General features: G+C 38.9%; 1 protein-coding gene across 11 annotated transcripts in view; it reads left to right on the plus strand.

Annotated features, from left to right (window-relative positions):
• GOLGA4 (golgin A4) overlaps positions 1-23492 on the plus strand; it is a 124402-nt gene that overhangs the window by 21099 nt on the left and 79811 nt on the right. For 9 of the 11 annotated variants that reach the window (XR_016394679.1, XR_016394678.1, XR_016394682.1 and 6 more), the window contains 2 exons: positions 14379-14444; positions 23175-23489. Coding sequence is in view for 5 of the 11 variants with exons in the window: in XM_089919020.1 (XP_089775146.1) it covers positions 14379-14444; positions 23175-23489 (381 nt within the window). In the remaining 6 variants the exon portion in view is untranslated. Of the gene's footprint in view, positions 1-10313; positions 10413-14378; positions 14445-17971; positions 18064-23174; positions 23490-23492 lie in introns of those variants that run through there. The other 2 variants (XM_089919025.1, XR_016394683.1) reach the window with 2 other exon arrangements.

The raw sequence follows: 23492 nt of genomic DNA on the forward strand, positions 1-23492 counted from the left end.
TTTTATAAATAAAATATTTATAAAAATATTTTATTTTATGGCTAGTGTTTTTCATTTTTTAGTATTCTTTTCTTGCCCTTCAGAGTATTTCCCATTATTATCCTGTTTTACCTTTCACATTTGGATCTATACTCCATTTGGAAAAGATTTTTTTCAATATCGTGTGAGGTAGGGATCAAGTTTCACCACCGCCCCCCTCCCCACATAGCTATCCAGTTGTTCCATTCTTTCCATACTGCTGTACTGTGCTACCTTTTTTTCAGAAACTAAGTGTCCATTGAGTGGATTTCTGCTCTTGTTTCTGTTCTGTCATTTGCTTTGTCTTTGATCTGATCCCACACTGTCTTCATAACTATAGTTTTATGTTAAATCTTGCCCTTATTAGAGCAGGTCTTCCCTGTCTTAGTTTTAAAACCAGAATTCCATAGACTGGGTGGCTTAAGCAACAGACATTTATTTCTCAAGAGTTCTGGAGGCTGGGCAGTCCAGGATCAAGATGCCAACAGATTCAGTATCTGGTGAGGGCCCTCTTCTTGATTTGCACACAGCTGTCATCTCATGATGTCCTAGCATGGCCTTTCTTTGTTGCATGCACTTAGGGAGAGATGGAAGAGTGGGGAGGCAGCTCTCTTGTATCTTTTTCTTTTATAAGGACAGTAATCCCATCATGAGGGCCCTGCCCTCATTACCTCATCTAACTCTAATTCCCTCTCAAAGGCTCTGCCTCCAAATACCATCACTAAATATCCTTGGGGGTTAGGGCTTCAATATATGAACTTTGGGGGACATATGCTGTCCATAGCACTCCTACCTTGTTCTTCTTGAATGTCTTAGTAATTCTTGTACCTTTCCATATAATTCCACATAAATTTTAGAATCAGATTTTCAAGTCTTACAAAACAAACTCAAAACAAAATAAAATATAGCACTGACAACAAAGAAACAAACCTGTAGAGATTTTTATTGGGATTGCATTGACTCTATAGATTAGTTAGGGAAAAGTCTCAATATTATGAGTCAAATTTTATAATCTTTTCAATATTAAAAGTAGTACTGGACTGAGTATTTTACATAATGCGTAAGTTACAATGCTATTCTTTTTTTTTTTTAAGTATTAAAAACATGTATTCTTGAACAGTGATTTGAATGGAAGTAGTGTTCTGAGAAACTTTTTGTTTTTGTTTTTTTTAGGATAATGAAGCTATTTTAATATTATTTAAAATAAGAACAACCTTTAAACCGTATGAAGTGGGCAACAGGGGAGAAGCACGCCTTCCTGAGAAGGGTCCTCTGAGAAGGGTCTTCTCAGGGGCAAAGGCAGCAAGGGTGGGTGGGCGGGAGGGAGTGCAGGCCTGGATGTCAGCGGTGCTTCCTCGGGGCGGGCTCTGCAGGTAGGAGAGGTGGCTCTGGGGCTTGGCAGCTCCTGGCTGGAGTGGAGGGAGCTGGCCTGGTGGTCCGTGCCAGTGACTCAGGCAGGGAGGGGTAGGGCAGGGGTCAGCTGGGTAAAAGAAATGTGGGTTTGAGTGTCAGGAGGAGGTGGCCTTGGCTCTCAGGACTCAAGGGGGACGTCAGGCTGCAGGAGGCCCAGGCCCGGGAGTGCTGATCCGCCCCCGTCTCTCCAGCGAGGCTCTGTGACTGTGCCCTGGGCGGGTGGCGGGTGGTGGGGCCTCACAGCAGGGTGGGCAGCAGACAGGGAAGGCTCAGGCAGGGCTGCTGGTCAGGCCGGGGCTCAGTGTCCTCTTCTCGGAGGCGCTTGCACCCGGAGCAGATGCTTCTTCTCAGAGGCCCCGGCCTGGGCACAAAGATAGGGACCACTCCATTCCTCATCACGGGCCGGAAGGCCGACAGCCTAGGCTCGGGGCTCTCAGACCTGAGAGGCCCATCGAACCGCCTTTGTCCTTCCTCCCATCGGCTGAGGGCCCTCAGCGCGGTCTCCTTGGCACAGGGGTCCAGGGACTCCCGGCTGGACGGACACATGGACAAGCTGCTTAGGCTTTCAGCGGGGGCGGTACGGATGTCCACCAGGCTCTGCGTGTGGCAGGAGAGGCGGGCATTCCACTGGGACCTCATCGTGAAACCGTTGTCATGGCCGGAAAACGCCAGCCCCGAGGAGGTGCGGAGGGGCGTCCCGTTGGGAAGGCGCCTCCAGCCCTGGGGCACCGAGGACCCGCGGACCGGGTAGTACTTCCAGCTGCGCAGGGCGGCGGGGAGCGGCTGCCTGCTGCGGAACCAGAGCTCGTGATCCTGGCGGCGGCGGCGGTAGCACAGGATTGGGCGCCTCTCCCGGCGCATCGGGAGGCAAGTGCCGTGGGCGGGCCCGGTCCATGGGAACCATGGGGACCGGCGCTTCTGGGCGTGGGCTGGCTGCATGGCCTTGGCCGTGCCCAGGTACATGCTCAGGTAGCTGCCCATGCTCGCGGGTCAGCGGTGTCGGACCTTCGACGGGCTTTGGCTTCTGGGCGGCCCCGAAGTCTGTAGACGCGAAGCTTACGGCGCTGAGGCGACCGGTGGCATCGGGGTGTGGGACGGGTTCGTGGAGCGTTGGAACCTCTGGGCACGAGGTCCTGCGCGCGCCAGGCCAGGGCCTCGCGGGCGGACCCGGGGCCTCGCGGGGCGCCCCTGTGTTCTGAGCACAGGGGATCCTTCAGCTCCCACTGCTGGCCCAGACGCTTGGCTCTGGGTGGCAGGGGAGCCCTCCACTTTTTGCCCTTGACATTTAAAGGGAGAAAATATAATAATTTGTACCAGGTGCTGAAAATTGACTGAAGGGCACTCTCTTTCATTACTGTAAAAATGAACAAAATGCACTTGAATGCTCCTTTAAGGAAAAAGAGCGAATTTACTTGTATTTCTATAGAGGCTGTGTGCTTCTTCTAGAGTGGTTGCTAATGTCACTTTTTGTAATTTTATTCTTTTTTTTTTTTTAACATCTTTATTGGGGTATAATTGCTTTACAATGGTGTGTTAGTTTCTGCTTTATAACAAAGTGAATCAGTTATACATATACATATGTTCCCATATCTCTTCCCTCTTGCGTCTCCCTCCCTCCCACCCTCCCTATCCCACCCCTCCAGGCGGTCACAAAGCACCGAGCCGATACCCCTGTGCCATGCGGCTGCTTCCCACTAGCTATCTACTTTACGTTTGTTAGTGTATATATGTCCATGCCTCTCTCTCGCCCTGTCACAGCTCACCCTTCCCCCTCCCCATATCCTCAAGTCCATTCTCCAGTAGGTCTGTGTCTTTATTCCTGTCTTACCCCTAGGTTCTTCATGACAGTTTTTTTTTTCTTAAATTCCATATATATGTGTTAGCATACGGTATTTGTCTTTCTCTTTCTGACTTACTTCACTCTGTATGACAGACTCTAGGTCTATCCACCTCATTACAAATAGCTCAATATCGTTTCTTTTTATGGCTGAGTAATATTCCATTGTATATATGTGCCACATCTTCTTTATCCATTCATCCGATGATGGGCACTTAGGTTGTTTCCATCTCTGGGCTATTGTAAATAGAGCTGCAATGAATATTTTGGTTCATGACTCTTTGAATTATGGTTTTCTCAGGGTATATGCCCAGTAGTGGGATTGCTGGGTCATATGGTAGTTCTATTTGTAGTTTTTTAAGGAACCTCCATTCTGTTCTCCATAGTGGCTGAACCAATTCACATTCCCACCAGCAGTGCAAGAGTGTTCCCTTTTCTCCACACCCTCTCCAGCATTTATTGTTTCTAGATTTTTTGATGATGGCCATTCTGAGTGGTGTGAGATGATATCTCATTGTAGTTTTGATTTGCATTTCTCTAATGATTAATGATGTTGAGCATTTTTTCATGTGTTTGTTGGCAGTCTGTATATCTTCTTTGGAGAAATGTCTATTTAGGTCTTCTGCCCATTTTTGGATTGGGTTGTTTGTTTTTTTGTTATTGAGCTGCATGAGCTGCTTGTAAATTTTGGAAATTAATCCTTTGTCAGTTGCTTCATTTGCAAATATTTTCTCCCATTCTGAGGGTTGTCTTTTGGTCTTCAATGCTGTTATTCTTTAGGATAGATTTCTAAGAGTGGGATTGCTGGGTGGTAGGGTGTATGCAAATTAAAAAATTTGAAAGATTTTTCCAAACTGCCTTGATGTTATTTTAAAACATAATTTTAAAAAACCTTTATTTAATAGATGTTGATAGCAAAATAAACTTAAAAACTTCATAGTTTTTGCATTCAAAGTTAATGGCATATATACTATGTCCTTGGTTTATGTATTTAAATGATCTGACAAAGTACATAAGAGTATAAAGTATATGCATACTTTCTTTGAGATCTTATTTTCTTATGCATTATTTGCAGTATTGCAATTCTTTAACTTTATGATTTCAAGTTTAATGTTGTTGAACTTAGTTTATATGTGTAACCAGTTGGAATGAAAGCTGCAGTACTGAGTAGTGCAAACACTTTTTGCAGTCAGTGTTAATGGCATCATTCCTACACTTACTATATTGGTTGATATTATGGTATATTGGTTTACATATAATATAGTTGAAACCTTGAAAACAACTTGTTGATTGCTACTATTGCTTTTTAAAAAAGATTTATCTAGGATGCTTTAAAACATTAAAATTGAATATATCTTTACAAAATAATCCTTTCTGAAAGGGATGGTTTGAGCATTCTTTTACAGCAGGCTAAGTAAGCTAAAGGTTAGTTTTTATTTCTTCCCAAATTTCAATACTAAAGGTCCTGTGCTTATAGGTATAGTTTAAGAATGGTTTCTGATTGAAAGCCAAAGCAGTATCATCACTTCGTCTCCTTGCCTTTTTTTTTTAAATTAATTAATTAATTTATTTATGGCTGTGTTGGGTCTTCGTTTCTGTGCGAGGGCTTTCCCCAGCTGCGGCAAGCGGGGGCCTCACTATCGCGGCCTCTCTTACAGCGGAGCACAGGCTCCAGACGTGCAGGCTCAGTAGTTGTGGCTCACGGGCCCAGTTGCTCCGCGGCACATGGAACCCTCCCAGACCAGGGCTCGAACCCGTGTCCCCTGCATTGGCAGGCAGATTCTCAACCACTGCGCCACCAGGGAAGCCCCGTCTCCTTGCTTTTTAAGCATTTTCTAACAACTCTAAAAGACGTTTTTGACCACAAAGTGAAATGTAAACTTTAGTTCAACTTATTTTACAATAAATAAAGGACTTTGAAATTTCATGATTAACTTATAAAGGACATTACATAAAATTATCTTGTTATAGAGAATGAACCTGAGGACATGAGGAGGGGGAAGGGTAAGCTGGGACAAAGTGAGAGAGTGGCATGGACTTATATACACTACCAAATGTAAAATAGATAGCTAGTGGGAAGCAGCCGCATAGCACAGGGAGATCAGCTCAGTGCTTTGTGTCCACCACCAAGAGGGGTAGGATAGGGAGGGTGGGAGGGAGATGCAAGAGGGAGGAGATATGGGGATATATGTATATGTATAGCTGATTCACCTAGTTATACAGCAGAAACTGACACACCATTGTAAAGCAATTATACTCCAGTAAAGATGTTAAAAAAAATTAAAAAGCTTGATGGATAAAGTCTAAGACAGATCCATCTTGTACCATAATCCACCTTAAGGTAAATGGTAAATACAGATGTATCATCTTAACCTAATGTAAAAATCCAGATTTACAAAACAAGTCAATGAAAATATAATTTCTTTTTCCTGTTGCAAAAAATAGAAAAAAATTGTTAGTCACCATGCCGCACCCCCCTCCCACCCCCAGCCCCAGGTTTTTCATCTTGTTAAACCTCTAAGATGGAAGATACTCTGTCAGTGATGGGATCCTCACTTTTAGTTTTAAGTTTATTTTTAGCAAAATGTGGAATTTTAATTCAAATTATAAATATTTGTCCCATCTCTCCAGTAGGTACAGTAAAGTCTATGTAATCTAGAATGCTTGGGAAGTAGAATGGTTTCATTAAGTTGATATTTCCATCAATTAAATGTTTTACCTTTTTTCAGCTATTGCTGAAAATCCTAATGTCTATTTTCCCATATTAGTAAATATTATATGTAAATCTAAATAAGTCTGTCTTTGATTGCAGTGTCTCAGGCTTCCTTATAGGGCTGTAAAAAATCATCTATATGATTGTAGACGTTAAAGGCAAAGGAGAGTAGGGTGATGTGCACTGACCCTGAGATCTGCGGCTCTGTGGCGCTCTTTCATCCTGCACAGATGGCTGATCTGTCCAGTTGACCTGGTACTCTCTCCTGGGGATCCTAGGCACAGCCTCAATACCCTCATCAATCTCTTCATTTTTTACCGTTCTGTTGATATTTTCTGTTCCTCCCTGCATCAGTTTTGGTAATATGTGTCTGTCTAGGAATTTGTCTGTGTCATCCATGTTGTCCAGTTTGTTGGCATACAGTTGTTTGTAGCATTGCCTTATAATCCTTTTTATTTCTGTAAATGCAGTAGTAATTTTTCCTCTTTTATTCCTGATATTAGTAATATAATATGAATCTTCTCTCTTTTTATTTTACTCTGTCAAACAAAATATGAACCAGTGTTTGATTCCACTTTCTTGATGAGTGTAGTGAGCATTCTCAGGATTGGAGTGGCATGCTGATCTTTGATGACTTATTTTTCTCAAGTCCCAGATGTCCTGGGACTTAGCAGAAATTACTTGCATCTGTTTTGTTACTTTCCTGGTTTTCTGGCCTGATATCTGTTTTTTGCCATCTTTATATAGCCTTGGTCTTTTCAGTGCTCATCAGTCCTTTTTTGCTATCTTTTTTGTTTAATGGCTTTGTATGTCTTTAACTTTATATATAGTGGAAACATCCATATAGACAAAATAGGGCCTTAATTCGTGACCTTCGATTTGATCAAAATGATCTAACCACAGTCTGTACTGCATATTTTCTCACCTGCTGCTACTATAGGCAGTTTTTTTCTTGTATCTTCTGCTGAGTATATTGTGTACTTCTTAAGATATACATTATTGCAAATAATAAGGAAGTGAATTTGACTCAAAAAAGTAAGTGTTGCTACTAATAGCTATATATAACAGTGTCTGTGAAGATAGAAACAGGACCTCTTCTCTTCAAGGCAGAGATACTAAAAGATACTAAACTTTTTAGGGTCCCTCTCCTAATAGGAGGTACATTAGTACATAGGAGACATATTAATTCATTACATACAGTGGATGCTAGGTAGCAGATGCCTTTCCGCTGGCATTAGGACTTAATTTTCTCTTTGAACTCTGGTTGAGAAGGACTGGGAGGGTTCTGTGCTGCCAGAGTTTGATTGAGTGCTGCAAGCCAGAGGCTAAAGTGGGGCTCATGGCACTGGTGAAAGGAGGCTGAAAAAAGCGTTTCCCAGCTGATGCATAGAGCTCTCTGTGGCCCATTGTGAGAAGCTGCTGTCTCTAGGGAGGCTTCGTGACCAACAACTGAACCAAACCTCGCATCAGCTTAGTGACTGAATCTGTGATAACCTCTGTGTTGTGATAGGGCAGGAAACCCAAACTGGGGCCCAGGGAATCAGATTGACTGGATAAGGAGGGATGAGCACAGGAGGAAGGAGAAGGAAAATACCTTCCTCAAAATAAGCCTGTAAATGAAAATGCTAAAATAAATGCTAAGAAGACAGCCAATAAAAATAGGAATTGGGATATCAATTTATTCCAGGTGAAATTAGAATAATTAAAAGGGCAGTCTGGATAAGACTTTGAAACAAGTATTTTCAGTAGGATAAATGAAGTAATAGTTTTCTTAAAAAGAACAGAGAATTGTGGGGAAAAAACAGGCCAAAAAATAGACTAGGTAGATATGAAAAAGAACCAATTAGAAATCCTGGAAATAAAAAAAAATGATATAAGAATGTAAATCAGAATAAAACTCAGACTGGTCCCAGTTCAAGGGAAAATTAGGGAGTTTGAAAAGAATACTGAGTAATCCCACCAAAAACACAGAGATAGAGATAGATAATTATCTAAGAGTAAGAGACATGGAGGATAGATTGAAAGCTTTCAACACATATCTGATAGGAGTTTTAGACAGTCGTCATGAATGTTGGGATACATAAAACTTTAGTCAGTGTTAGTTCAACTGATGGGACCACACAGAAGAGGCGAATTAAATTCTTAGCAGATTTGAATTAGAATTTCAACAGTTTGAAAGAGTTGAGACAGACTTATTGAGGATATTTGAGAACTGAATCTTGGGAGACTTTGATAGGCAAAAGAAGCAAATGACAAGGACCACAAGTGGGGAGGAAGCCTCCTTAGGCTTTGAAATAGCTGTCAACGGAAACTAACTTCGACATACTTTGCTTTTTCACTTGGGCTATGGCATGGGATGTAAATTGTTGTTTGGTAGCACCTCCTTTTGAAATGTTTGGTCAGCATGTGTTTCTATACTGGTTTCTATACAGCTTTTGTGTTCTTCTCTTAAAATTCCAAATCTACTTTTTTTTAAAAAATAAATTTATTTATTTTATTTATTTTTATTTTTGGCTGTGTTGGGTCTTCGTTGCTGCGCGCAGGCTTTCTCTAGTTGCGGTGAGTGGGGGCTACTCTTCGTTGCAGTGTGCGGGCTCCTCATTGTGGTGGCTTCTCTTGTTGTGGAGCACGGGCTCTAGGCATGCGGGCTTCAGTAGTGTGGCACTTGGGCTCAGTAGTTGTGACTCGCAAGCTCTAGAGCGCAGGCTCAGTAATTGTGGCACACAGGCTTAGTTGCTCCGTGGCATGTGGGATCTTCCCGGACCAGGGCTCGAACCCGTGTCCCCTGCATTGACAGGCGAATTCTTATCCACGGTGCAATGAGGGAAGCCCCAAATCTACTCTTAACTGTGAAATTTTAAATTATTTCCTTATGTGATATGAAGAGTGACTTCATTTCAAAAATTAACTTTGGAAGCCTAAGAAGAGTGAATTTATATAGCATTTAACTTAAGATAACATCCACTCAAAAGATGACCTTTCTGAGTTTCTGGGAGAGTAAGATTTTCAGCAGGAGTGGAAACTATATGATACCCTAGAGCCAAACAGGCATCTAGTGTATTTTAGTATACTACTGACACTAAATTTTAGGGTTTAGTGTAAGATCAATTCTTGAATCCTACCCAAAGAGTACCAGTTATTAACATAATCAAAAAAGACTTTAAAAAAAATTTGTCTCATCTGTAAGGTGGCCTCTAATGTAGGACCAGATGAAGAGTTAGTGAAGGCTCTAGTCATCCATAACTCTAGAGCACTGAGATGAAAAGTGTAAGTTTTTAAACTTTTGCAGACATTTATTTTATGACATAATTCTTCATTATATATTATATAATAACATACATTAACTGCTAAATTAATGTTTCGAAACTTTTGTTTTTTAAAGTTTTTATTTTGAAATAATCAGATTCATGGGAGGTTAAAAAATTTCTTTTTAGGGAGGCTCTGTGTACCCTTTATCCAGTTTCTCCCAAATGTAACATCTTATATAACTATAGTACCCTATCAAAACAAGGAAATTGACATTGGTAACCTCTGTGACATCCACAGAGCTTACTCAAATTTCACCTGTTTTATATGTGTGTGTGTGTGTGTGTGTGTGTGTGTGTAGTTTTATGCAGTTTTATTACATATGTATGTTTGTGTAACCCCCACCATGAAAAAGTTCATTTTAATTATAATTTCTTATACATCTAATTCATGATAGCTAGTATTTTGGTGTATAGTATACAGTTTCTGAAAGAAAATTGAAGCTCAGAAGAGAATATATATCAAAAGACCTAGTATAATAGAATTTATCCTTAAAACTTATTATAAATTTGTTTCAAAAGTTTCTTCTGTGTGTATTGGAGAAAACTGTATTTGTATATAAGTAGAAATAAATGATTATTTAAAGTTTTATGTGTTTATACTCCTCATAAATTTCCATGCTGTCTTTTTGAATATATAAAAATGAGTGGCTCGATATTTGTTATACTAAGGCTTTGTGTTCTTTACCATGTATTGTTCTTACTGGTATAGGCTCTCATACTGAATTGCCAGATGTGCTGTGTGCTGTGGTGCCTGTTGCATATATCATTTGTATGCCAATAAGCAAGTTGTTTAAAGTTGAGTTTTGAGATCCAAAACAGCTCACCTCATCTCCCTTCCTGACCTTTCCCAGCAACTTACTATTTCTATGGGTGGAGTGATGGGTGGCAGCAGTGGTGGTAGCACAAGGCCATTATAGTGTTGTGTGTGCTGTGCGGTGAGAACACTTTGCAACATTCCCTTATGATTTGTCTTTCATCCTTTGTTTTATTTTTATACCTCTGCTCATTACACTGAATGAGACAGCTCCTAGCCGGGATGATAGCAGAGCCTGCTTTTCTCTCTGAGTATACTATCTTTGCTTTGGATTCCTCCAAGCAGCCTAAAACCCAGACTGACGGTGTGGTGAGTCCTTCCACCGCTTTCTGCATTCCCTTTGTGGGGAAGCAAAGTAATTTGGTAATTCTAGAAGCACATCTCACGTTGCTTGTCACTTACCATCTCTCAAAGCATCTTCAGTGCCCTGTTGCTAACCTCCCTCTAAAAAATCAGAGAGTAGATTGCTGAATTCTGATGGCTGGTGTGTTTTTTGCTAGCTTTTTAACAGCAACAAAATAACACTGTTTTCGTTAATGTAGTGAAGAATACTTTCACTTGGTCTAAACTCTTAAGTTTTCTCCCTAGGGAATGTTTGCTCATTACCTAAAAGAGGTATGCATTGCTAGGAATCTCTGTTGGTAGGAGGCCAAGAATATTTTGAGACTTGACTCACATTTTTAGGAAAGAAAAATGCATTTTATGTAAATCCATAATTAAACAACATTGAGTAGGCAGGTGGAGTCTACTGTAACAAGTAATTGCATCTTATTTTGGGAGAGTACCAGTTTTCTGTGTATTAAACATTTGAAAGGAAATAGTTACCTGTTTATTTTTCAACTGACTGAATTCATACAATTTTGAATCTTGTATATATTGATAATTTCACTTGGGGAAAGTAGACTTTCTTCATAAAGTATCTGAGTTCTTAATTTAGCAAATTAAAACTTAGAGATGTTTGATTGCCTAGTAAGGATGCTTTTGTTGTTAGAATGGACACCGACTGAAATGGGATTGGGGTTTTTTTAAACAATGAGAATTGGTTTAATTTATTAAGTGGCAGTAATGAAGTTAGAATACTTCTGTATTTATCCATGCAGCCAGTAAAGACTTGGTCTGCATATGGCCAGTATCAGTCTTATATTACATTCTAAACTTGGGTTTAGAAAAGGAAGCAGCTCAGAGTTCTCATAATGCCTTAGCTTGGCTCTCAGGTATAGTGGTCTCTAACACCTCACTGTTTTCAATACTGGTTTGAGAGGGAGACAGGAGTCCCAGTTAGAGATAACTTACCAACTTATTTTAAAAACATAAAAGGATATTACACTTCATGTAGTAGTAATAGAGCCTTAAAAAACCACAACAAAAAAGAGCTTCTCTCAGGCCCACTTCCGTTAGAACATAAAATGATTTGTATTGAGTGCCTATCCTACTGTGACAAATGCTAATAATTTTAGAATGGAGGCTTTAGAACTATTTAAAATAATTTAAGTAGGCTGAAAGTCTACATTAATCTTATTTAAATTTTGCTTTGTTCAGATAAAAACTTATTTCTCCTCACATAAAACCATAGCATAACCTATAGTAGAATAAAAATTTAGTGAGCGTCTAATTCATTATTTTATTTCACCAATTGCTGACTTTTCCTTAATTCAGTTTTTGGAAAAATGCCTCTCTTTACCCCAAATTCTAAAAGTTGCTGTATCCTTAGTGCTCAGTAGTCAAAAGTAGTTGTTGAAAGACTGAACGAAACGTAATTGAAGGGAATTCCCTGGCGGTCCAGTGGTTAGGACTCAGCACTTTCACTGCTGTGGGCACGGGGTTCGGTCCCTGGTCGGGGAACTAAGATCACGTGAGCCACGCAGTGCGGCCGAAAATTAAAAACAAACAAACAAAACACACATACACAAAACACCATAATTGAAGACAAATCTGGCAGGGAACCTGTGTGTACTTTTAAGTTAAATGCACTTTAGAAATGTTTTCCTGTTATCTAAGAATTGCCTCCAGGAGAAAGTGTTGGTGACTGAGTAGTGACATGTGTTGAGCTAGTTCTTTAGGCTTCTTTCTTGGGGGAGGCCTTCAGAAGTCTCCTTACACTGAAGGAAGTAACTGTATAAAGATTTAACAAGCAATTACTGAGCCTCTACTACAGTCAGGCAAAATGTAGGGTTCCTGCCCTCTGAGCGTTTATAGTTTAGTATGGAGACAAAGATGTCAGAATACACTTAACAATGCAAAGGAATTAAGTCTTCATAGAAGAAAATACAGGCATAGGAACTGTGTTAGCCCCTCAGGCCAGCCATATGAAGCTTCACAAAATAAGGGGCATTTGAAAGTTGAAAAATAAGAATTTGCTGGGCAGAAATGGAGAAGGCATTACAGGTAGTGATAAAATCTATAATTTTGTTTCTAGAGATTCTTAACTTAGATTTACATGGTAACAGAGGCCAATACTTTCCTTAGCTGTCTTGCATTTATTTAGGTATATAGTATAACAAGTAAATTGAAATATAGATGCAGAGATGAAAAGTTTTAAAATGTTATGCTGTTTGTTTGGTAGGGTGATATTTCAGACAATTGTAGAATAGCTTTTTTTGTATGGACCACAATCATGTGTCAAGTAATTTACTTAAAATAGAATATGGACTCTCTTGCCACTCTTCTTCCTAACCTAAATATTTTATGGAGCCCTTTCATTTGCTTTCTCCATAATTTAACAGTAACTTACTTTTTGGTATACTGCATGGCAGAGAGACTTGCTGATTTCTCTGAAGTATGTTTTTTTATTTTATAGTGTGTAGTGTAGGATATTTTTAGGGCTGGAAAGCATTAATTATGATGCTACACAAATAATATGCCATGTATACGACTTCTAATTCTTTGAAATGGCAGAGAGCAGGAAGATAAAAGTTAATTCCTATGTTTCCCCAACCATTCTCCCCTATTTAACTTTAAGGAAGTGTCTTGGACTGATAAAATTTGATAACTTTTTATGTCAGAGGGAGAAGGTATTTAAACTTTTATGAGGAAAAAATTCAAATGTATTGCAAGAGTGAAAATAGTAATGAGTCACATAAGATTTCTTCCCCCTTCCCCAGTATCCATTATCCAGTGTCAACAATTAATAAGTCATGGCCATCTTATTACCATACCTCCCTAACCACACCACTCCCACCCTCCCCACACATGCAGATACCCTCTGCCCATTCCTGTGGGATTATTTGAAGCAAATTTCAGATATCTTATCTAAGTATTTTGGTATATATTTCTAAAAGATAAAGACTAAAAATATATAACCACAATACATTTATCACACCTAAAATTATTTCTTAGTATCAAATACCTAATAAGAGTTCAAAAATTTGAGAACACTTTTGCAAAGCTGAGTGCCTTCTCCACTTGTATTTAAGAATAAGAAGAGTCATATATTTGACTCTTTCTTGGTTAGCCCTAGAGTTGCAGGGGAAATGTACTTTCAAGTTACTGAAACATAGTGGCTAGTATTTCGTTGAATGCTTTTGTTTAAAACATGGAAGTTATTTTATCATGAGCTGCTTCTATAGCTTTAACTTTAGTTAGACACTTAGTATATTATGAATGCAATGTAGAATTTTGAATCTCGAAGAATATCATCCATTATGGAACTCATGCTGGTATGATATAGTCAGTAGAATGTTGTGTAACTTGGAGCATTTGTCATACCAACAAAAGAAAACAAAAAGCTTTCATATGTGGAAGAAATTATTTTTAATTATAAGTTTTTCTGAAAATTGTCATAACAATTTCATTTAGACTGCTGGCTGCAAATGAATGAGGCATTTCCATTTCTTGTTGCTAAGATATTTTTCAGAGCTTAGCCCAAATAGCTTTAAATATTATTTTACTGTAAGGAACAATTGATGTTACTTTTTCTGGATAGTTTTCTACTTGAATGAGTTTTGCTAATTGAATCCCTGATGTTAATTTCATATTGAGGGAAAAAGCTGGGGAGATTGTAATGGGGAGAGGTATGTGATTAGCTTGAAATAAATTTGGCTGCATACTAATCTTTGCTATTTGGTTACAGATATTATAGCAAAATGAATTTTCTAAAATACTTACCATACTAGTTTTGCCTTGCATGAAAAATTCTAATAAGTGAACAATTACTAATTTTGTTTAACAGATAAATGTATCTAATAGGTTTTGGTACTTGGCCTTTCTTTGTTCTTAACAGTTTTAAAATTTTAGTTTTCTGATCCTTTCTTTACAATGTTTCTTTCTTTTTCTTAGAATGCATCTATCCAAGCCATGAAATCTCCCGACAGTGTTAATGGAAGTGAACCCACAGCTCCTCAGGTCTGTTATTAATGTTATGTAAAAGAAATAGCAAGTCATTTCAGGATGTCAGTCAATCAGTATTATTAGCATTTGACTTTACATTGAAACAGTGATGTCTGAACATTGATACAATGTCTATGGTAAATCCAGGTTTCTTGATGGTTTCTTGGAAAAAGTTTAAAATGAAAGCAATACATGTATATATATACCAGTCATGTAAGATTCCATTATTACTCATTTAAAAAACTAATGGCACTGAAGAGAAAACTTCGGGAAAAAAGACTGATTTTATAGTAAAAGATTATGGAGTAAGTCATTTTGAAAGACATGTTGAGTTACATATTCTAGAAGGGAGATGTGAAGAAAATGGGATTTCTTTTAAAGTTTGTTCTAATGCAGAATATCTTACTACTAGAGAATTTAGTTTATCTTTGATTTTAAAAAGTTATTTGGAGAGTGGGGCTCATGTAACATTCTTTTGACTCCTTCCAAAAAAGAAAGAAAGAAAGAAATTCATTAAAAAAAATCTTAATGATAGCAGTGTCTGAGATGAACATTTATTTTCTTTGGCTTTAGTGATTATTATTATCATTAACCTGGCTGTTCTCAACAGTCTCTGTGTAGAGCAATAACATTTCTGATTCTGTGAACCTGGAGCAGGAACATGGGCAATTTCTGAACTAAATCATGTAGATTAAACATTCTAAAGTATTGTCTAGCTTTCCAAACTCCATGAAAAGGTTACCTGTGAGCTGAGAGTCTCATTCTTTTCAGGGAGGCCGGCCAGGCTCTGGGCATAGTCCACGTCCCTGGGCTTTGAGCAGCATCCCCTAAGTCCTCTACAGATAAATCATTTTCTATTAGTGCCTTGAGGTAGGGGTAAAATATTGGGAGGCACCAATTTAAATGGTACTGGACAGATCCAGTGATCTTGAAGGAATATTAATTAGAATTAATTAGATAACCAGCTTTATGATCAAATTCAGGAGAGATTTAAGTTTAATTAAGGTGAAGAATGAACATGGGTGATATTCAGGAAGTTAATTGTGTTTATTAAGTTTACTGTGTGTCAGGCATTGTTAAGCATTTTATGTATATGATCTCATTTAATTCTCATAACAAGGAGACACCTTCACTCAGAGACTGTTTTTTACTTTTATACAAATTTCTGACAAGTTGGTTGTTGGTTGTTGTTAGCAAATTAGGAACAGGGGGTATCCCCAAAGTGGGTAGAATGCTTACTGTGGTTGGGCAGCAGGAAATCAGAGTTGATACCAAGGTAGAAGAGGTGGTGAAAAGCAAGCCCAAGAGTTTATAAAGTGTAGCTGCCCGTGACCCCCTTACTACTGGGTAGAACATCCTCTGTAAACCAATAGAGTTTGGCACACAGTGTAATGATTGTGGTGGGGATGTCATTAAAAAGGGTTACTCACTGTCCTTATTTAAGAAGGCAGAAAAGTGCAGTATACCTGTCTCAGAAAAATTTCTGTTAAATAGTTAACTCTTAAATTGTTTAATGCAGTACATAAAATTCAGCTAATCAAAATGATTATTCATTCATTTCCAAAGGAATGCAGGTAGTTGACATTTTACCTCAAACAGACTTACAAAACTCAGATATTTGAAAATAATTAGTGTATACCACCATGTAATAGAGAAAAATATATTTCGCAAAACAGGTATGTATGAGCATTCATCCTTATCTGAGAAGCTGTGAACTAGTTTTATTGGATCATAGTTTTAGTGTTTTAGCAGTTTAGGATGAATCTAGGATCTAGTATTACCCTCTTATTGTATAGATGAGCTATCAGGCATGAAACTTTAAATTATTTGCCCAAAGACCAGTGGCTAGTTATTGATAGTGGGATTATCATAGATAGACAAAAACATCAGTCTACCCCACTATAATTTTTTGCCATGTATTGCCTCATTTAAGTTTATATGCTGTTAAAACAAAATGAGAATAAACTAGTGGTTGCTGGAGCTGAGGAGGGTGGGGAGGATGGCGATATAGGTGAAGGGGATTGAGAGGTACAAACTTCCAGCTATAAAATAAATAAGTTACAGGGATGTAATGTACAGCACAGGGAATATAGTCAGTAATACTGTAATAACTTTGGTGTATAATCTATAAAAATATCGAATTACTATGTTTTATGCCTGAAATGAACATAACATTGTAAGTCAACTATACTTCAGTAAAAACAATAAAAAGTAACAACAGAATTTTTTTAAATTGAATAGAGCAAATCATAGGGATTTAAATGACCATTCTCATATGCTATTATTTTTTTTAACTATATGAAAAAGTCTGGTTTTGAAAATCATTTATGATTTTTTTTTAAAAGCAAGTCAACCTCTGTCAATTTTTAAAATGTATTTATTTATTTTAATATTTGGCTGCTTCGGGTCTTAGTTGTGGCACGCAGACTTCTCTCTAGTTGTGGCGTGTGGGTTTTTTCTCTCTCTAGTTGTGGCACATGGGCTCCAGAGCACGTGGGCTCTGTAGTTTGCGGCACATGGGCTGTCTCCTTGAGGCACACGAGCTCAGTAGTTGTGGCACGCGAGCTTAGTTGCCCTGTGGCGTGTAGGATCTTACTTCCCCGACCAGGGATCAAACCTGCATCTTCTGCATTGGGAGGCGGATTCTTTACCACTGGACCACCAGGGGACTCCCTATGAATTTTTTAAAAAGGAGAAATTATAGTAGTGTAATTAAATTTTGAAATTTCTGTTGCCATTTTTTGAATACTGCTTTTAATTTTATTTTCAACAGTTATGAAAAATTTCAGTCATACAGAAAAGTTGAAAGAACTTTATAAAGTGAACATGTGTATACCTACCACCTAGATTCTATCATTGATATTTTACTTTTCTTTTCTTTTTCCTTTTTTTTTTGGCTGCACTGCACAGCACATGGAACTTCCCTGTCCAGGGATTGAACCCATGCCCCCTGCAGTGGAAGCTCAGAGTCTTAACCACCAGGGACCACCAGGGAAGTCCTGTACTTTTTTTTTTTTAAATCACAAATCTGTCCATATATTCATTCCTCTATTCGTCCCTCAATCCATTTTATTTTTCTGATGCCTTTCAGAGTAAGTCGCAGGCCACAGTACTAATGTTTTAGTATGTATATCATTATCTAGAGTTCAGTGTTTGTAATTTCTATTTTGAAGTGAATTTTATATAAAATGAAATATACAAACCTCAAATGTACATTGACTGATTTGTACATCGACACATACATTTGACAAATGTATGTGCCAAACCCATGCACAGGTTATAGAAGATTATCAACACACCAGAAAGTTCCCTTATGGTCTTCCCTTTCAGAGGCAATGTGTTGTAATTTTTTTCCACCATACAACACATTAGTTTTGCTTATTTTAGAACTTTATATAAGTGACCTTATAAGTATGTGCTCTTTTATGGAAGACTTCTTTCACTCAGCATTATGTTTGTGAAATTTCATCCATGTTGTGGTTATCAGTAGTTTGTTCCTTTCTATTGCTGTGTAGGATTCGTTTGAATGAATATTCTGCAGTTATTTACCTATTGATGGACACCTGGGCTGTTTCCAGTTTTCTGCTATTACGAATAAAACTATCATGAATGTTATTGTAGAAATCCTGTGGATGTATGTTTTCATTTTTTTCTTCTTGAGTGTTATTGATTATGTATTAATGCTTTTTGATGATTTCTAGAATAAGATATACTATATGTAAAAAGTGATACATATCATTTTGATCAAGCATTGAGTATTTGAAGATCTCCCATTAGATCATCATTATCATATTGCCAGGTTAAGGTTCAGCTGAACAAATGTGTAATAACTACCTACTTTGTGGAAAGCACTGAGGCAAGACTACAGAGATAGAGAATATGAATTCTGTTCTAAAAGAGCATAAAGTCTGGGATGAGGGTGTGTGTGGCAGATATAATGATAAGAAAATGTATTTAGTGCTTCCTGCATATGAGGCACTATTTTAAATGCTTTTACTCATTTAATCCTCATAGCAACCTACTAGAGTAGTGTTGATTTATAGATGAGGAAATTGAAACAAAGAGGCCCTAAAGCTAATAAATGGTAAAACTGGGATTCAAATCATGGAGTTTTGGTCAGAGTCTGAGTCTTAACCCCGGTGCTGTATTGTCTCTGTAGTTGTTCTAAGGCATAAACAATTCAGTTAGTTGTTATATCAGGAAGTAAGTAACTAATGGTGAGTCGGAATGCAGTATGTGCTCCAGTAGTGGTCCTGGTAAAGTGCTTAGGCCATTGAGAAGGGTTGTTTCTGATGGGTGAAATCTGAGGTTTCCTGGAAGAGCAGAAACTTGAGCTCACTTTTGAAGGATGTCTGAGTTTCCATGCGCAGAGAAAGTTTGGGTGATAGTACAGAGGCACACAAGGATGCATTTATTCAGGGAACAGGAAGTTACCTGTTGGAACTCAAGTTTTTGTTACATGAAGGGGTGGTTTTACAGAGAAATGGGTCTTGGGAAGTGGGAACCTTGAGTATCAGCTAAGGATTTTGAACTTTATATTTAGTGGGAGTTCAGTTTAGGAATTGGAATGAAATGATCTGAATTATGTTTTAGAAAGACAATCCTGGTGACCATGTGGCAGGGGCAGATTGGTAGGTAAGAGATTTGAGGCAAGAGAACAGAAGGCTGCTACAGATATCCAGCTGGTAGAGGATAAAAGTCTGACACTGTTGGGGAAATAAAAAGGAGGAATGCAAACAATGTAAAGTGGGGGAGACAGAAAGGAGCTAAAAGTAACTCTGTGTTCATTTATTTTCATTTATACATTTCTCCTTCTCTAACCCCCATCAGCTTTTTAAAAAATGAGTTATAAATCAGTGAATGTCTTTGGTACCAGAAACCTGACAATAGTTGGAGCCAATGGGAGTTTAGTTTTTCACATAGCAGAAGGGCTAGAGACAGTCAGTCATTAAGGACCCTTCTCCGTTTGGCTTCTTGTCCCCCCCTCCTTTACCTTCTCATCCTTCCCACTGCCTTTCACCCTCACAGTTACAAGTTTGGCCTCCAGGAATTGCATCTCCATTGTTGACAGGACAAAAGGCATATATATTTCTTTTTATCAGGAAAATAATATCTCTCCTAGAAGGTTCCATCCATTTTTTTTTGGGCCACACCACGCAGCTTGTGGGATCTTAGTTCCCCGATCAGGGATTGAACCCGGGCCCCAGCACTGAAAAGCATGGAGTCCTAACCCCTGGACCACCAGGGAACTCCCGAAGGTTCCATCCTTTAGATTCCCACTTATAGTTTACATTATTGGCTGAACTTAGGCACAGGGCCCCCTCCTGGCTGAAACAGAGTCTGGGAAAAGCTAACTTAAAAAAATCCTTTAATTGAAATGTAATATCACAATGTAATAATGTATACAGAAAAGTATCATGTATTCCTTGTACAATTTACTGAATTTTCACAAACCAAACACAACTTTGTAACCAGCACCCAAAATCAAGAAACAGAAATTACCAGCACGCCAGAAGCCCTTGTGCTCCCTTGTGCTCTCTGCTCTCACCTCCCCCTACCAGGGGTAACCACTATCCTGACTTCTAACTCTATAGATTAATTTTGCCTGTTTCTGACTTTATGTAAATGGAATCACTAGTGGTTATTCTTTTGTGTCTGGCTTCTTTTGCTTAATAACTCTGTTAGTGTTAGTGAGATTCATCTATATTCTTGCTTGTGGCTATAAATCTTTAATTCTCATTGCTGTCTAGTATTCTGTTAGTGAGCAGATGACAGTTGACTTATCCCATCTGTTATTGATAGGCATCAGCAGTGGTTTCAGGTTTGGTGCTATTTTAAACAGTGCTGCTATAAACTTTCTAGCGTATATCTTTTGTTGAACATATGTATACATTTCTATTGTGTATATACTTAGTAGTGAAATTGCTGGTCTGGAGAGTACGTGTGTGTTTAGTTTTAGTAAATACTGGTAGTTTTCTGAAATGGAGTGTTCCACATCCTCACCAATACTTGGAATTTTCCATAGTTTTAATTTTAGCTATCCTTGTGGATATGTAGTAGTATCTCATTATGGTTTTTATTTGTATTTGAGAAGGTGAATGTTTTAACCTGGCTGTATTGTCACCCTGCATGAAACTGGCATCTGGTGGAAAGGAAGAAGGGAGGATTGGATATCAGGTGATAGATACTGTTGATTGTTTAGCTCAAGCCAGTCATGATGCTAAGTGCTTCACATGTATTAATGTAGTTAGTACTCCTCACAAGCGCCCTACGAGGTGAGTGCTGTTGTTTTCCCCAATTAACTTATGAAGAAACAGAGGCACAGAGGGGCTGTGTAACTTGCCCAAGGTCATATTGCTGGAGACTTGAGCCCAAGAAGCCTGGCTGCAGAGCCTGTGCTCTTAGCTACTGCATCTTATAACCAGAAGAGTCTGCCACATAAGCTTGCGTATAACATTCTTATTTGTAAGTTTGTCTTTTGTTTTGTTTTAGTCTTCTTTCTTTAATAATAATGATAATTGTTAATGTTTATTGAGTATTTGCTGCGTTGTAAGCAATTTGCATGTACATATTAACTCATTCAGTCCTTGTGGCATCCATATGAGGTGGGTGGTATTATTATTACCATCATTATTATTTTTATCACCCCCATTTTAGAGAGGGGGAAACAAGACTAGTGAGGTTAAGTAACTTGGTCTGTGTCATGAACATCGTGGTGGAGCTGGGATTTAAACTTAGGCAGCCTTACTCAGCAGCCCACAGGCTGAATCACAACACTCAAACTCCCAAGCAGGGCTTCCCTGGTGGCGCAGTGGTTGAGAGTCCGCCTGCCGATGCAGGGGACACAGGTTTGTGCCCCGGAAGATCCCACATGCTGCGGAGCAGCTGGGCCCGTGAGCCATGGCTGCTGGGCCTGCGCGTCCGGAGCCGCAACAGGAGAGGCCACAACAGTGAGAGGCCCGCTTACCGCAAAAAAACAAAACAAAACAAAAAAACCTCCCAAGCAGAGTAGATGTGACAGTTTCTCAGTTTATGAGCTTCTGCAAATACATGTCTTTGAAATTTTTCATTACCTCCTGGCTCACCCTAAAATAACAACTGTTTCTAGTGTTATTCAAACTTACCTCACTTGTTTGTCCTAAGGCAATTTACAAGGAGATTGTCTGTAAGAGCTGAAAAGCACTTTTTGCATGGGTCAGAAGCGGATGGTAATGGAATAGCGGTAAAGTGGTTCTTCAAGTTTTTGAGCATGAGGGTCCCTCCTCTCCCTTAAGACTTTCTCTACCCCACCCCAGTATAAAGGTAAAACTTGCACATTATGAAAAAAAAAATTTGGAAAGTACAGGAGAATAGAAAAATGAACATAAAAATCATCTAAAATCTTACCACCCAGACCCACTCACTGTTAACTTTTGGTGTTTGTCCTTTAACAACCTGATTCTAAGGGTGTTTATGTAAACATGCATACAAATTCATAAGTATATGTAACTACGTTAAATCAAAATGAGTTCACAGTGTATGTGTTATTTTATAACCTGAGTTTTCCCATTAATAGTATGTCTTGAACCTTGTTACATACAGTGTGGTTTATATAATGTATCCTCTAGTGGTGAACATTTGGGTTGTTACCACTTTTTACTGTCATGAACGTCCTGTGATAAATCTGTGCGTATGCAGGGGGTGGGCCCCTCTTACTCCCACCTTGCCAAATACTATTATTAAATCTCTAAAATCTATGAGTAAAGTATTCCTGGTCTGATTTTTTTTTTCTTGTATATTAAAGAGAATCTTTTTGTTTTCCTGTAATCTTTGCCTATACATGACCTCAGTCTCCCCTGAGCATTTCATTCCTGGCATCTTTGAGATCTTGCAGTGACCCTATTGCACTAATGAGAATGAGTTTCTAGGAAACACCTGAAATACTGACTGCTGTCACGTGAACAAAAAAATGCAGCTTACAATAATGCAGTTTATTGAATTATATTATTTTCCATTGCTGTTGTTCAAAATAATGCATCATTATTAATATTAATATTCTAATTAAGAGAACAGCTCTTGCTTATCACTGTTTCTAACATCAGACTAACTGATCCATGTAGAGGGACTCTAGCTCAGACTTTTTAATGGTCCTCCGTGATTTTTTTATGCTTATTTTTATTGCCGGTAGACAGTGGTAATTAGAGCAGAGTTAGATATCCCTAGTTAGCTCTGCCTGGCATTCTGTTATTGAGCAAAATGGGTTCACTAAACATTACCCTCTGCCCGAGAAGAGTGATGAGGAATCCGCGCAGGCCTTCATGCAGACTCCAGATGCAGCCACACGCTTCACAGTACATACCCACATTTTAGGCACTGGGTGTATAGTGGTGGTATAGATGACCACTGCCTCCAAGGGTCTTACAGTTTAGTGGACAGATCTCACAGCACACCTGTGAGGTTGGCTGGGAAAGTATGGCTTCCTTCTTTTTACAGATGTGCAAACTGAAGGGAAGTGACTTAGTGAAGGTCATTCCACTGCTTGGTGACAGACCTGGGACCTACACCCCAGTCCTCTGACTGTAGGTCCAGCGCCTTTTCACAAATAAACAGGTGTCTCTTGTTTTTCAGAAAACAGTGTATTGTGTAAAATGTCAGGAATATAAATTAAATGTGTTAGCTTTCTATAGATTATTGCTGGTGATTAGGGAATTATAGAAGTCTAAATATGTATTTTAACCCACATGTTCTGATGCGTTTTGGTTGCAGTCAGGTGACGTGCAGTCTTTTGCACAGAAGCTCCAACTCCGGGTGCCTTCCGTTGAGTCTTTGTTTCGGAGTCCAATGAAGGAATCTCTATTCCGATCTTCCTCTAAAGAGTCTTTGGTACGAACGTCTTCTAGAGAGTCCCTGAATCGACTTGACCTGGACTCTTCTGCTGCCACCTTTGATCCACCCTCTGATATGGAGAGTGAGACCGAAGATTCACTAGGGAATTTAGACAGTCTCAGCAAAGAACATTTGATCCAGTGGTTGCGAAGAATGGAACGAAGGTTGAATGGCTACAAAGGAAAATGTTCTGAGGTA

This window comes from Delphinapterus leucas, chromosome 10 (genome assembly GCF_059928025.1).
Source record: "Delphinapterus leucas isolate spDelLeu-1000000601 "Yukka" chromosome 10, BTC_Dleu_Yukka2, whole genome shotgun sequence".
Taxonomy (NCBI): domain Eukaryota; kingdom Metazoa; phylum Chordata; class Mammalia; order Artiodactyla; family Monodontidae; genus Delphinapterus; species Delphinapterus leucas.